At 35.6% G+C, this 16,579-nt stretch overlaps 1 protein-coding gene across 1 annotated transcript; it reads left to right on the forward strand.

Moving 5' to 3' along the window:
• The first annotated feature begins 1,720 nt into the window (after positions 1-1,720).
• On the forward strand, positions 1,721-15,014 carry asz1 (ankyrin repeat, SAM and basic leucine zipper domain containing 1). Its single transcript, XM_087797310.1, has 13 exons — positions 1,721-1,830; positions 2,240-2,336; positions 2,551-2,673; positions 4,508-4,619; positions 7,527-7,638; positions 7,698-7,832; positions 7,988-8,085; positions 8,772-8,844; positions 8,967-9,023; positions 9,520-9,632; positions 12,067-12,172; positions 12,333-12,446; positions 14,689-15,014. Exons 1-13 carry the CDS (start codon positions 1,723-1,725, stop codon positions 14,830-14,832), a joined length of 1,392 nt encoding a protein of 463 aa, XP_087653436.1. The 5' UTR covers positions 1,721-1,722; the 3' UTR covers positions 14,833-15,014.
• Positions 15,015-16,579: the final 1,565 nt, after the last annotated feature.

Consider the following 16,579-nt stretch of genomic DNA (forward strand, 5'->3'; position numbering starts at 1 on the left):
GTCCTTTCCTCTTTCGGATTACCGGTGATATTCTGTCTGACTTTCCAATGCACTTTGCAATATCCCTGGAATACCACTTTGACTTTTTAGATATGAAACAGACCTTTACAATGATCCGAGCTAAGACAAACCATTTCCTTTATATTAATTTAGCAGGAATGTTTAAGCACGGAATAAACCAACACTGTGTAGGATAAATACATCTTCCAGGCCAAGCCATAACACACAGGTATATCTTGAGTCATTTGAACACACACAACATCATTCTTATGAATTTAACTTCATTCAAATGAGTAAAAATTACCAACAAAAAAAATGATGACTTATTGGATGACTCATTAGTTCGGACCTTTATATCATTTGAAACAGTAGAAACAGTTCTGGTAAACTCAGACTTGATACTCTTTTTAATCATAGGTTTGGGTTATACAACGTTCTGAAGAGGGAGGATGAAAAACATCCAGACATTCCGCAAGAGAACAGAGATATCTAATCAAAGGGAGTTCACTTTTTTTTTATCTTAAAAAGTCACCACTTATCTGTTTGCTACCTGATGTAACTTAACTATTCTTGATGTCTCGGGTTTTAATTACTTATAGACAATCTTCCCTGTGATCAAAATGATGGCAAGCTTTTTTACATTTCCTGTTGAAGGGCAACCCTAAAGGATTCGTGGTGTGATTGCATACTTTTACTGAAGTATTTTGAAGTGGGCATACTATGGCTTTATTTCATTTCCTTCTCCACAATTGAACAAAACCCACCAAAACAAAGTAAAAATGGATCCGCAGGCAAGTTTTCTTCAAATCAATGGTAAACCCTTCAACAGTAACAACAGTTTGACAAGAAATTAAATTAATTTTCAGTAATACTTGCACCAAAAATTATGTTCTAATAGGTTAGAGCATAATTGAGCATAATTTCTTATATTCAATCATAGAATTGATGTATTTTGCAGTTTATTCATTTGTTAAACACTATATAGGAGCGTTTGTGACTAAATATATTATAACACAATTTATATTAACATCCTGTGAATAATTGGTTAATGAACCAAACTAAGAAACCAAAGCAGCCACCAATGTTTACATACATGTATGCAAAAAACAAACATGTTTTTCTTTATTAAATCTGACGACTAATTTTAACCACAATTTAACTTATTAACCAAAGGATCCGTTGTTTGGATCATGGTTAGGAGCGACCCCTGCTGGACAGAGTATTTTAAAACTTTGAAAACTCAGAATTTTACAAATACGTTTAAAGATAACTACAAATGTAACAAAAAAGGCAAGAAATCATCTATTACATATTGGGCTTGAATATAAACACTTACAAGCTTCGTGTTTCTTTTCCTCAAATGTCCTATTCAGCGGGAGGGAAAAAAACGAAGAAGCTTTTGTGACACAAATATATGTTATATTACAAACATTAACCACATAAACCAAAGTTCCTCAGAAACATAATTTAGTAGATGAGTGAATAAACGAGCTACAATACAAATGTGTTTCCTTTAATAATACTTACTTTTGCTGTACTTTACATAAAAAATGATTTGAAAAAACGGTTTATTTTGGACCAACATTAACTGGCGGACATTTTGTTCAGTTCGTTAGCCACTTACTTGGCGCTCGATTATCGCAGGTGTGGCTAATCAATAGCCACGCCCACAAAATAAACGCGGTCGAAGGCTAACATCAAGCTAGCAGCTAGCAGTGAAGTATGGAAGCACCAACTATTCTCGCTTTTCCTGCGGGAGATGAGAGCGATGACAGCAATGAAGAATGGCACATGGGTTCTTTCTCTGACAAGAAGCCCTCTTGCGTACAGGTTATTTCTAAAAATATATATATATTTATATAAAACTAGTAGTTTTGAAGTAGCTAGATGCATTAGCATGCTGTTTAAATTAAGTCACAAGAGGATGTCGTCATATTTAATGTAAGATCTGCTATGTTATCAAACAAGTGGAAACATTTTAAAGCTAAAACTGAATTTCACATTGATTATAGAAAATATAGGACTCTATATAAAGTACTTTCAACATAACTATATTTAACCATACTCTGTGTCAGCATCACAATTGAATGTTTACATCTGTACTTATTCTACAATAAAATAATGCCACTTGTCAAAGTTGGTAATGTAATAAATGTACAAGCAAATTGTTACACATCTCAGCTTCTTATGACTATTGACTTTTTATAAGCAATCATTTTGTGGTGTGTTTTTGTGGCAGGAAACTAATGCTGTGCAGCCAGGCGACAGTTTTTCGCTGCTGAAACAATCCACTAGCAAAGGAGATGTTGAAACGGTGGAACGACTTCTGGATGAAGGCAAGTGACTTGTTGCATTTAATAATATTAAGCTCAAACGTTTAATAAGGTTAAAATTCTGTATATAGTCATTTAGATTTTGACACAGTATTTTGATCACTGTTTTTGAGTAAGGTAAAACAAAAATACAATTGTCAGTGAAAATGAAGCAAACATCAAATATGTTATTGAAATATAATGATCATGGTAGTGTCCCTTATTTTCTTCTGCACAGGGATGGATGTGGAGACCAGACTCAGTTTCGGTTGGACTTTGCTTATGTGTACTGTCAACGCAGGGCATTATGACCTTGCAAAGGTTCTTCTGGACAGAGGAGCCTGTGCAAATTATAGTAAAGGTATAGTGACTCTTAAGAGCTCACCAAATATATGTGAACTGTTATCTGCTTAATACTCCATGTTATGTATTCAGTGTTTTAAGTCATTTACATGGGTAACAATTAAAGGACATAAAATGCAAATACAATAAATAATAACAAAAATGGACCATTTTAATTTCAAATTTAAATAAATACCAGTGGGTCCGGTATACATTTGTAATAAAATAATGGTTTGTTGCCTTAAACAAGATGGATAGCAAAATGAACTTTGGAAGTGAAATATCAAGTTCACATTCTTGCATAACACACCTGCATTAATAAATGCATGAAATGAAGAATAGAAAAGAATCCCGATTTTTAGGCTGCATGGTATATTGGCAACAACCTGGTGATATGATACAAGTGCAACAATACAATATATTCTGATACTTTTCAATACTGTGGGAACGAGGATATATTCGTAGTATTGTCGAGTACTTGACTCTGGTGTTGCAGAATTTACAGACCACATGACTCTTAAAGTTATAACTGCTTTCATTTGCTTTAAAACCAAAATATGTCCAAACATCAACTTTAAAAGCAGCTGAAGTCCACTGTATCCTCTTGCCCTCAGTCATTGCCAGGATATCAAAGAGTTATATTGTTCCTTAAGCTGCGTAGGATTTAATGACTCTTCTATTGCAACACAAAATGAACACTGTGAATAATTCCATGTTGGCTGTGAAAAAAGGAATACAGTACTGTTGAATATTGACACGGTACCGTAAAAAAGGAATGGTTGTATTTAAGTATATGCATTTTTTGTTACACCCATAGTTTAGAATCACATTTTCTTTTCATCTCTTGGTGTAACATGCAGTATTGCGTTATTTTTGCAATCTTTCTCTTGTATGATGTGTCACTGCAGTCAACATCACCTTCTCTAGTTTGGAACCACAGCCTGGAACTGTAGACGTCTGATACTAATTAGCTTCCAGTCAAGAATTTGAACTTAAACTGTGTGTGACGGGTTTGATCGAGCCGGCGCATCAGATGCCCGGGGCAGGTGGAGGAAGCAAACAGGAGGGTGATGTGTGGTCATGTCTGGGTGCTGGGCTTTCCGAGCAACAAGGGTAAAGTTCTGGAATGTGAACACAGATTGATAACGGTCACCATGCTGCTGTCATTCCCACTTACTAAGATTTATTTACTCCAGCCCTCTACAGACGCAATTCAGGCTGTCTGGTTTACAACCACACACACAGAACATAAACACACACGCATTCACACACTGATACAGAGCCAAACATGCGTTGCCACAAAGACACAGATGTGGAAGTTTGAGTCTTTGTGCGCACACAAAGAGGAAACGAACGCACAACCTGGCACACACAGGTTAAGGACTTATTGCTGGAAAAAGACAGGAACCGAGTACATTGCCAGGGGTCCTACACTGGGCTCTAAAAGATAAGATTAGAGGACAATTCCTCAGTAATCAAATGGAATTGTTAAGTCCAACACACTTCCTGATACAATAGCTATCCATCTATTTTAACAGACTTTCCCCTCCTTTATTTCCGCATGATCCATTACCTTACTATGTCATATGTTTTCTGTTTTTGAACAGTTTATTTTTAGCAGTTCAGTCAATCATGTCAGTTTAATTTGGAAACTAGATGTAAAGTGGAAACACATTTGAGAAAATACATACGCTTTTACAGTACTGATTTACGGTTTACTTTTTTGTATCATATATATATATATATATATATATATATATATATATATATATATAGTTTAATCGTGTAATTGCTTGGTGAACTGACTGCCGACTGGTTCCTATCGTCATGTTTGCACATGGATTTCTCTGCAGATAACTGGACGGTCCTCATGGCCAGCTGTGTGGCAGCAGCAAGTGAAGATGACATTTCTCGCTGTGTGGATCTGCTGCTGTCTAGAAACGCAGATCCCAACATGGCAGACAAGTAAGAGAAGCACTTTAAACATTTAGAAGTTTATTATTTTATTCCATTCATTCATAACCACCAACTGCCTGATATTGCACACGTCCAACCTTTACAGTTAATCCAGATCTGACTTGTCAATGCTTTATTATCTGATGAAATAATCGATTCATATGCTGATTATTTTCTCGGTTATTTTATAGAAGAGACAAAAAATAGATGATTTAAGTTGTATTTTCCTATAATAAAAAACTTACTAAGCAGATGTTGGATTTTTACACTTTTTGTCAATGCCCTTAAAGGACATTATTTTACAGTGTATTCATTGTAATATGCCTCCACACATGAGAAAAGAGTTAAAATACAATTTTCTGCAATACTATTAAATAACATCATACTCGACGAAGTCATGGTTGGATCCAAATATTACCAAATGGTCTGTAACAAGTAGTAAAAGTCAGATTTTTATATATATTTTTTTCATGGATGTACAACAACACATCCATTAAAACGTCTTCCTTTCAATATTTACACTTATAAGTAATTTAATAATTGTTAACATCCATATTACCCGTTCCTTATCTTATCTTAGAAACTGGCATATTTGGTGGTCCCAATATTAACAATCCTGAACATTAATTCACTTTGATTTTTAGCCAAACAATCTTGCGGGCCACATTAAAATGACTTTATGGGACGGATTTGGCCCCTAGAGCTTCAGACACATGTGACCCATCATTACCACGTCAAGCAATGGCTCCTTTAATCTGGCTTGTTGTGTCATGTGGCAGCAGTTTACGCCGTTGAACTCTTACAGTGTCTGTTTATTTGGACGTTTCACATGGAATGTCCTGTTACTGTGGGTGCATGTAAAGACTGACAGATGAGAGACAAACAAACATAGATTTTTAACCAACTACATATAGATTTTCTTCTTTGAAGAAGCATTGCCGTCAATTTATGATCGAATGATATAATTAAAACATTTGCATCCATTACCCTCCTAATAAACATTAGTGTTAATCTAACCTGCCATTGTTGGCACCCTTGCATGTGTTTGACACGTACCATCTGAAGCCTCCACTAGTGATGCACGTAGGAAATTGAACGGTTCCTTCCCAGACCAAACATTTTCAGGAACTTAACAAGTTACAGAACCGGGTTGGCTCTGTGAGGTAACCATCCCCCGCAGCCAGTTCAGAGTTCCATGTGAGCATGGATGATAAAATATCCTCTCATGTCTGGATATTCAACAGATTAACACAATCTGTTAGTCTTCTGCGTCAGTGCAAATAGTTATAACATGATATGAAGTCGATTGTCTAAATACCTTTCTTTTTAATTATATATATATATATATATATATATATATATATACTGAATATTTATTCCTTGGAAATTGTTGAATCATTGAATAATAAATTAATAATGTAGTGTTTTTCTTAAATTATTGTTATTTTCCTGATTCATATTTATTTGTCAAAAGCTATCTGAGCATAATGAAATTATAGGAACAAAATATATTTATTTTCAATATGGTTTAATCTCCATTTGGAAAGTTGAGCTGTTTGAACTTTTGCAGCCTTCCTTAAAATTGTCAAAACAGCAGAATGAATCTATTATTTGGTTAAATGAGTGAAACTCGGACCCTCCCTGTCACACGCAATCATGAATCGTGTCGGTGACCTTGATAAACCTCTCACTGCGTCACAACCTTTGGGAAACTACATCAACACCAGCCATATCTCGGTGATGACTCAGCCGAGCGTGTGATTTGCCTGAAAACAGAAGTGAACAACAGCCAGGTGAAGAGGAAATGTCTGTTCTCAACACTTTTTCACCGAAATTCACTGACATGTTGGAATTGACATACAATATTGACTTTGTTTCCAGTTGATTATTAAACCGTGATGAGTATCATGCGACTGTTTTTAAAACCAGATGTCCAGAAATGATGATTTAACTGTCAGAAAAGTCAAGATTTATAGACTTGTTACTCACTTTTACGATTTAAAATGATATTCCCTGCTTAGTGGGAAGTTGATCTACCATGAATCACTGGTTTTAGTGTGACAACCTATTTGCTTATCTTATCTAAGAATGTGGTCCTTTTTTTTATTTTGTAGCCATTTAAAAGATATGAACTTTGAATTTTCTAATGGGTGATAATTCCGTTTGCCTGTTCTGTTTTATATTTATCCTGAATGCACAACAATAAAAATCCTTAGGAGACCAACACCTGGAGAAAGATTCCATGTATAATGCTGATGCAATAAAAGCTGTTTAGGATTTTGATGGAATCATCTTCTTGAAATAAAGCGACATTTCTGCTAATGTTTTATAGGTCTTTGCTGTGTAATATTAAACGGGGATTCGAGTAACAAATAAGTTGACATACAAGTTGATAAACCATTAATTAGAACAATTTTATATTTGATTCATTTTAATCATTAAAGTACCCTTTCTACCAAATAACGGGGAACATTTCCCAAAAATAATCTTAAATCAACTCCTTTTTCTGTTAAGTATACTTTATATGTATAAAAATGAAAATATATATTTTGTCTAAATACAAAGTTTTCACTCGCATGTACAACGGCTGAAACACTGCTCTCATAATTCAACCTGAATGTTTAAGATGGCCTCTTTATTGCTGTGGTTGTCAGACAGATTCATGAGCAGGGATGAAGTGAATTGATGAGCTTTACTTCATGTTGTCATCTCAGGTGATTTGTACATTTTCCAGAACAGTAAATCCAGAATAATTTAAGGAGAGTGGAGAATAGCGTCCTCTAGTGTATCTTCGGCACTACTACAGTTCACTATGTGCGTCACTCTGTTAAACCCTAATGTCGACTATAATTAAAATGTTTATCAACAAGTAAAACATGCATTTACTAAAGTGATTGTTACTCTTCTCTTTCGTAGTTCTCGTATGACCTGTCTGATGATGGCCGCACGGGATGGGCTCCCTAAAGTGATCAACCTCCTGGTGTCGCACGGGGCGAAAGTCAACATGTGTGATTCTAAAGGCTTCACAGTACGTGTCTTTTATACATACGTTAAACAACAATGACAATAACACGGTTTGGTCCGCAGGCTTTGTTTTTTGCAGTGCAGTATAAGAAAGAGGAGGCTGTGCTGAAGCTCCTGCAGCTGGGAGCAGATAAAACCATCAAGAACAAGTTTCATCAGAGTCCTGCTGATCTAGCGGAGCAGCTGAAGCACAAACAGGTGCTCAGTAGTTTATCTGTGTTTTCATTTTCATCGAAATGTGGTCTAAAGTTTTATTTTATTAATAGGTACATTTAACTTAACACTTGTAATTATATGGATGCCAATGTGAAAGCTGTGCATTTCCCTGATGTATTTCATCTCTTTGTCACCAGATATTCAAAATCCTGACCTCATCAAACAGCTCTTCCTTCAGTCGAAGTCTCAAGCAGCTCTCGAAGGGTGACCCTGAAACCCTTACATACTTTGAAAGGTATCACAGTAACCATCACATTTGATTAATGGAGGTAAAGGCAATACAGAGAATAATAGTTCAAATAATTCAAACCATACACAAATGCAAATCTTTTTAAATAACAGTTGACATAATTTTAGAGTTAATTTACCAACATCTTTGAAAATAAAAATAAAATTCCTGTGTTCCATGTTTAAAATGGTTTTACATTATTCCTTTTTTATATTTTAGGCCATTCTATAAAAGTGGAAAGCATAAATCAGCATGTTACATAAGACACAATCAAACCCCAAAATGATTACTGACAGAGCATAACATATTATGTTATAAAGAACCAAATGTAGTGTTCTGACATCTAGTATTAAAATCTTATTTAGATGCTTCAACATAACCGTTCTTAATTTGCCTCTGACCCCTTTGTTGGCTTTTTTTCTCTAGTGCCTGTGCAGCATGTGTCTGTGACGTCGGCATCCAGACATAAACAATAACAAACCGTCTGAATGATTGCTCGGTCGTTCACGCGCACCTGGGTTATTATCAAACGCTTTCTACTGTAGCTTGTAATGAAGAACCATAGAAAAGCAAATGATTTTGTTCTGTAACCACGACAAGTCTTCTACCGACTTGGCACAAGTTGAATGTGTCTCTCTTCTCTTAACGTTCGTAACGTACCTTTAATCTAATTTAACTTGAATTCTTCTCAGTGCAGACAAGCTTGATGATATGGAGCTCTTCCTGCACGGCCTTGGATTGAGCCACCTGACCGATCTCTTGAATGTAAGCCTTTTTAATGCAACTTCCCACACTAGTGTAGCTTTGTTTGATGGGATATTTGCAAATCTGCCATCCTTTCTGAAGGTAAACTAGTTAATTGAATGAAGTTTTTTCTCTGTGTTCAGGATCACAACATCGCCTTGTATCAGCTGTTAACTATAGAGAAGAAGGAGTTAGAGAAGGTGAAGTGAAACAAAGAAAACTGCACTCAGTTGTTGCCATTCATCCTACAGCAGACATCTTCAAAGTATGGCTCGGGATCCTTGTGTCCCTTGAGAAGATTATATTAACTGCATCATTTAAAATATCAAATACATTTTTAGTCAAATGAAAATGAAACAAAAATAATTAGCTGTGGATGCTTAGTTGGTCATCGATTTCTTTTCTTTTTTTGAACTAATTTAAGTTATTGTTCATATGCTTTATTTATATATATATATATATATATATATACATTTAAATAAATAAAAAAATCAATACATACATACACACTGCATTTTTTTCAATTTCAGAAATTTACTCTAGAGGGTCGTTATTATTTATTTTTTGGACCTTTATTGATCCTTTGGTGTTTTTTCTTTGCTCCCACATATAAAAAAAATGTATTCATACATTTCATCCATTTTATTTTAGCCTACAAATGATAAAGTATTAATATAATGTGATTTTTTTTGTCAGATTGGCATCATAGATCCAGAGGACCAGGAGAAGCTGCTGAGTGCTGTGGAGGAACTGCATCTAAACCAAGTGGACCTGAGTAACATTGAGAAGTTTGGAGAGTCCAATAGCGGGTAGGAATCGTAATTTAAATTTTTAGATGAAATTTTGCTGATGTGTTGCCTATGACAGGAGTAACCAACTTTTTGCAATTTTTACCAGTTCTATGTTGGTGTGATTATTATTTTTTATCGTGCTTGAGGTAAAAAGTAAAATGATATGACCTGAAAAAACAATATTAACCACAAAAAAATCGTCTCACCTTAAAGTGATAGTTCACCAAAAATTCATACTTCACTCATTTTCTACTTACCCTCATGTCGACAAACACGTGTGATTATTTTTCAGAATGATCTGTTCTTTTTTAATTAAAGGAAAAAACGGCTCAATTTAATGGAGCGACTGATGCTCAAAATCCTCGTCTAAAAAACATTTAAACACCTCCATGCTGGTTGTCTGCCTCGACAAGACAAATTGTATTCTGGGAAAAACTTAAACAAATCTATGTTTTAATCTCATTTGTAGCAGAAGTTTAAAGAATAACATGCTGCACAGACAGGAAGTACTTTAGAAGAAACTGACTTTCATTTTCATCTATAGCTCTAAAAAGCCAAGAATTACTCCCAACCCTTAGTCTAAATGAGGGTGAGTAGAAAGTTAGTGAAATTTGAATTTTGGGTAAACTATTCACTTTTAATGCTGAATCATCTTGAGCTCTGAGCAGAAACATTCTGATAAAAAAATTCAAATAAATGTTACCTGTTTTTCTTTCTGAAAGCTCCTTTTGGGTGTTTTTGGCATTTGACAGGATTTAGCAAAGACAAAACTCATATTTTCGAAATTCGAATCATTGGGTTACCTTTGAGGTACTGACCACTGCAGTCCAGGATTTTGAATCGTTATTCTACCTTCGACCTTTTCAAGGCCCATGTAAGATTTTAAGATTGATTACATTTTTATAGAAAAGTACAATAAATTAAATAATTAATTGGACCTTTATTGATCCTTTTTTCCAGACCAGGGCCACAAAGCGCTTAACAATGAAAACAATATTCAATAAAGTATATATTTTAAAGGTCAAGATAAAACTGATAACACAACAGGAGTTACAGAAAATCAAGGAAAAGCCTGAACAAATAAAAACATCTTAAGATGTTTCTTGAAGGAGTCAGCAGACTCCATAATGTTCAGTGAAAAATGGTTGCAAGGACCTCAATGGGACAGCAGGTGGTGATCTCGTGCTCTGTAGCTCCTCAAAGTTGATGACGAAACCTTTTAAGTTTTCTGGATCTAGATTCAAAAATGTATTTTTTCTGTTCAGCCTTTCCTGGAAATTTAATTGAAACATCTTTATATGGTTTCAAGTTTTTTTTTTTTGCTGACTGACCGTCTAATATCAACATATTAGATGGAGATAATAAGGTCATTTTCCATAATATTCAGACATTGTCATCAGTAGGTTTGGGGTTGAACTGCATGTACAAAGTCGTTGAAAGTAGGTTGAGTGTTTCATTGTGTACCAAAATAGCCGCAGAAATCTGTTTGTGTGGCTAATTTACTTGTCGGGTTAAACAAAGTGTTGGTAGTAGCCATTCATCATGGCCATCTACACATAGCATTATCTCAAACCCCGCTGGCGACCCCTCACTGCTCGCCCCTAGACAAACTAACAGCAGGGAGAAGGGAGGTGAAGGTGCTGCTCCAACTGAGTGACAGTGTTTACTCACCCCTCTGACAGAGTGTGAGCAGGACAGGCTGCCTGTGCTCCTTTCCAAGGAAATGTACCATTAAGATAAGAGCCATCAATATCTCTGAGGACCGGGGCGGATGGGAAGAGCAAAGCCAGAGGGTTGAGGAATATATGCAACAAATCATTTTAGGTAGATGTTTCTGGAAAGGACTCGTAATGTGGGAGAAGATTTGGCCACCTGCTCCGCTCGCTGAAGAGCCTAATGAGGTGGTCCTCATGGATGCTGGTAAATGCTTTTTGGAAGCGATCAGTCTGTCTGGAATGTCAGCGCAGCAAGTTGATGTGTGTAAAAGATGTTCTCTTTCTCCGTTTTACTCTCTTGAGTGATGAACTGCAAAGAAAATTCAACCATAAAATGTAGTTTGACTCCGTCCATTAACTATATCTAGAATTTTTAAATCAAAATCAACATATTACTTAACAAGATGTCTTAATATTCCCTTTAAATAACATTTTAACATACATTTTATGTCTTTGTAAGTAATAAGAGATCAGTAGTTAATAAATAATACATTTTTATTTGTGCAGGCTTTTCCCTGATTTTCTGGGACTCCTGTGTTTGTCTTAAAGAATGTTTTTCAGCTGTGTATTGTTTTTGATTATTAAAGATGCCAACTTTTTCGCATGCTAAAAATCAAACGCTGATAATGGCGTTGGCAACTAGTTATTTGTTAAAATATAAATGTACCTCATGTCTTTATCTATTATACAAACGTTAAAACCTGTTGCATCATTCTTTTATTTTTCTTCATTGGCAGGAATGAGGAGCTGCAAAACTTCCTGATCAGTGTCAATCAGCAGTGCTCGTACCTGTCGGACATGATTCACGACGTCATCAATCGGTTCCCCAAACACGCGTCTCAGGTGTCGTGTGAATTCACAACATGTATTGATTAATTAATTGGGTAACACACCGGTATACAGAAGCAATATGTAAGATTTAAAGTATTATTTCTGGCGCCTTTTTTTTTTTAACCCTCAATATACAGTAACAATACTAATTTTTACTCTTCTGTCTGTGCAGCTGATCTTCCCACTGGACCCGAAGAAAGAGGCGCAGACCGCCTGCAATCAGCTGGTGATCCAGACTGAAGTCCTGAAGAAGGAAGTGATCTGCCTTCACCATCTTTTAGGCCAGGTCAGAAATCCACACACACACGTTGTACTTTGGTTTATTCTCAGAGTCTAAAACCCAGGTTGGTAGATGTCAATTCTTGTCGAGACAGAGCAGCAGTCTGTCCAATTTTTGATCCAAAATATGATTTACATGTAATTGATTTGTGGATTTTTGTGGTTTTTCACTTTCAAATGTATGTCCATTGGCAAAAAAATCAAATTGAGATTGAAGGATCGCATTACCTGTCAGCCATTATTGCCAATTGATTTGAGTTTTTTGTTTTTTAAAAGCATCAGTGAACATTCAGCGTCACTCTTTTACCGTCTCTCACCAGTGAGACATTATTGTCAGTCAGTGTTTGGGCTGCAGCCGCAAAAATACTTGACTTGAGCGAAGCTAAATCATTTCTTCACTGACATGCTGGGATTTAAAATAACACGAAAGCGGAGAGTTTTTTTTTTTTTTGTTTTCACTGTCTACAAATATGAATTTTGACAAGCACCAACAGGTTCGTGCGCAGGATCCTGTGTGCACCTGACCCATTGTGTACGTGTGCAATTCCATTTGTATCCCAAGAGGAGGGAGTCTTTTTTTCTTTTTCTTTTCCTGACAGAGCAGAGTCCTCACAGCCCATAAGTCAGCACGGCTGTGACACTGACCTGTCAGCGCACAGAAGAGGAGTCGAAAAAAAGGGGAGGGGAGGAGAAGCTGGGACAGGATACGAGTGGTTAGGGTGAAGGAGTCTAAAGAAAGGGCTGCTGGGTGAGAGAGCAGATAGAGGTGTGTGTTGTGGAGCCCATTTGGATTCACCAGCTCGCAGCTGATCTACATAAACAGTCACAAAACAAGGTTTTTTTTCTCCCTGTTCTCGCTGACATTCAATGTTTAGTCTTGTCGATAATATTTGGAAGATTTTACATTCTTTTCAACTGATACAACCCAAGTGTTTGACAAGACTGTCTCCGTGCACGGCTTCATCCAGTTGATCATAAATTGTATATTTTGTGATGTCGGGGTTACACGTGTTGTTATCCAATGCTCTGACAACCTCAAGGTGCTGTTTTCCTTTGTTAATGAGCTCAGATTGGATTTAACAAGAGGAAAAGCATAGAAATTAAACAGATGGATAAGCAGTTGTTGCAAGATGGACATGATCATGTTCATTGCTGGATTCAAACTCAAATTTTGTTTATAATTGTATTTTTTTAACCTATTCATATTAATGTAAAAATACAGGATATTATTGTTAATATTATTATGACTTTCTTTACTTGGCCAGATATGAGCAGACTAGTCAACATCTGAGAAATTACTGTAAATCAGATCAAATTTAAATGAATAACAAGTACATTTTCTGCCTTTAAAATCTACTTGAGAAAATAAATTAAATCATCATTCATCCATTCATCCATCTGTCCATCTTCTACTGCTAAGCTAAGCTTAGGTCAGGGGTCAGCAGCGAGGGGGAAAAAAGAGGTCAAACTCTTCCACTGAGGTGTTCCCAGACAACTCCTCCCAGTTGAAGTCTGTAGGCATGGAGATATCCTTCTTTATTAATTAACCTACTTTTTTTTAAGTTATTTTAGGATGACAAACAACAAAAACATAACTCCTTGGCAGAGGTATGTTTCTGAGTGACACATCACCATTCATTGTGTCTCACAGGGTCTAAACTGAGATACTGGGGGGGATGTTGGATTGATTACTAACTTTACTTCCTTCAAAATGCAATTCATTAAAACATTTTTTAAAGATAATTTGAATTTACTTTGACTAAAGAGTGGGGCTTTCTTTGTACATAAACAATCGATGTAGAGTAGATTGTTAAATATTATATAAATGAAAAAGACGAAACTACATTTTTATGAAAGAAGATGTTTAAATTGATCAAATGACCACGGTTTACGTGAAAGGACTTTAAGGCACCAATTTATTTGTCTTTTTTATATATATATTTTGTTCTCTTAATAAATGTATCTCATAACAAACATACAGTAACACCAATTAAAAGTTAACAGGAAGAACCTCTTAGTTTAAGTTTGTTTCTGGTTTCAATATTTAGCTGTTTCACATAAATAATACAGTATCTCCTAGAAAATAGATGTTTTTAAAGAGATTTTCGCTCATACTGGACTCGGACAAAAGCGACGCATGTAATGTTCATTTTGTCTTTATAATGTTGTGCACACATATGTCTAAAAACACTTATTTTCCTCCATGAACTTTTGTACAAGGTAGTGTTTATAGTAATGTGTTCTCTTAGATGGAAGAGGCCAAAGACTGCTGCCCGCTTCCCAAACTCTTACCTGCCACCCGAAGGACGCTGCCCACAACCGTGCTGGGCTTCATGGGCGCCTTCGTGGTTCTGCTGGCGTGTGGAGCTGCTGTCAGCAGGTGGAAGTGGTAGTTCTAGACCAGAGTCTCTTCAGTTCTCAAGAATAAGTTTAAAAAAAAAAAAAATGAGTCGCACAGGTCAGACATACTTTTATTTTTTGGAGTAAACAAATGTTTTTTTTTGTGAAATTGTAATATTAATGTCTTGTTCTGAGTTTTCTGTTTGCACTGTTTTAAATAAAAAATAAGCTGATTTGACTCAATCATGAGTTTATTTTTGGTGAGAGCCACGTTTCCCTTTCGTTCTTTTTGTCTTTGAATCTCTGTTCGCTTACAAAACTCTTGCGTTGGATCCAAGTCTCGCTTTTAAGGTGAGAAATTTTAATTTTTACTCATTTTTTTGTGTTTATAATTGGTAATTACTTTTATTAGACCTCTTAATTTTATTATTTATTTAATTAACAATTGTCGATTCAATCTTAGAAAAATATCATCGCCATATATTCCTTCTATCTTTAATAATACACGTTAAATGTTTTTGCCTCTGTCTTCCAATAAAACTTAATTAAATTGGATTTATGTTACAGGCTTATTACAACTCCTGCTGCTGCGAAAACAAAGTCATGTTCAATGGGCTGAGAAGAGCCGAAAGAGGGAACGTTCCAAATCTCCTTGTTATTTTATGATTTTCTTCCAAAGAGATCATGAGGAGCAAGAGGAAAAAAAAAAAAGTCCCATTTTCCCATTAATCTCATCTGGCCAGGGTCTGCAGACCTCCACATCCACCCGGGCCAGATCAAAGATAGAGGAAATGTCATGTGACAGTGGTACAGATTTCCCTGAGAAACTTCAAAGAGGCTGCGACAGGTAATCCAATTGAAATAGACACAGCACCTTTAGGTGATGCTTTGGGAGAAACTGTGAGTCATTTTCCTTTTTCCAGCCGTCATTCCTGAGTTAATGGACTGAGCCATAGTTTGTGTAAGGCAGAGCAAAAACAGTGAGTCATAGATCTGCGATCACATATTTGGCAACTGTGCCCATCTCTGTCTCATTATCAACGCTCGGTGAACTCACAACTAATTGTGCGTCGTAAATATGGACTTTTATTTGGGGAAAACGCCCTGTGGATGGATTTGACGGAGTTATTTAAGATCTCAGTTCAATTTTATTTTTATCATCTGATATTTGTTTCTATTTTATCCCAAATTTTTCAAATTATTTTATGTTTATTTTTATTCTCATTCAAATAAAAAATATATGGCTCTTTGTGTGTGTGTTGTGTTTTACTACAATTGTGTGTTTAATATAATCTTTTGAAACACGATCTGTATTTCTTAATGGCTATCAATGGTCTTCGTGGAAACTATAGCATATTTCTGTGGTGGTGGTTATTGTACTTTTTGACCTTTGGACGTATAACTTGATTTATCTTCAGTAGCTGGGATTGACTTTGATCTCTTTTGAATACATGTTTAAAAATAAGTTAAAATTGTCTGTTCCTCTCTCTTTTAAATGTATGAAAAATAAGTGTATGTTGTATTTCTTTTAAACCTGAATGGTAATCTGCAATTACATCTCTTGAAGATCAAAGTTGTACTTGGACCTTTTGAGCAAAATGTTCTTGTTAAACATTATAGAAACTATATTTCAGAATCACAATCAGAAACCTTTGTTGCCAGTTTTGTAAACACAAGATGGGATTAGTGGTGACAATACAGAATGAAAGAATGAAATAGGATGATACAGAAAAGAACCTATGCAGCCATTTTGCTGCGAGTAAAGGAATCTGTCGAAGAAACAGTAATTGTAGAAAAAAA

The sequence above is a fragment of the Callionymus lyra genome, chromosome 8 (assembly GCF_982586985.1).
Source record: "Callionymus lyra chromosome 8, fCalLyr1.hap1.1, whole genome shotgun sequence".
Lineage (NCBI taxonomy): Eukaryota > Metazoa > Chordata > Actinopteri > Syngnathiformes > Callionymidae > Callionymus > Callionymus lyra.

Excerpts from the sequence above, each read along its gene's own strand:
- asz1 (XM_087797310.1), top strand. The coding sequence starts at position 1,723 with ATGGAAGCACCAACTATTCTCGCTTTTCCTGCGGGAGATGAGAGCGAT. Across the intron at positions 2,674-4,507 it reads CTGTGCAAATTATAGTAAAG|ATAACTGGACGGTCCTCATG; the intron begins GTATAGTGACTC and ends ATTTCTCTGCAG. Across the intron at positions 7,833-7,987 it reads AGCAGCTGAAGCACAAACAG|ATATTCAAAATCCTGACCTC; the intron begins GTGCTCAGTAGT and ends CTTTGTCACCAG.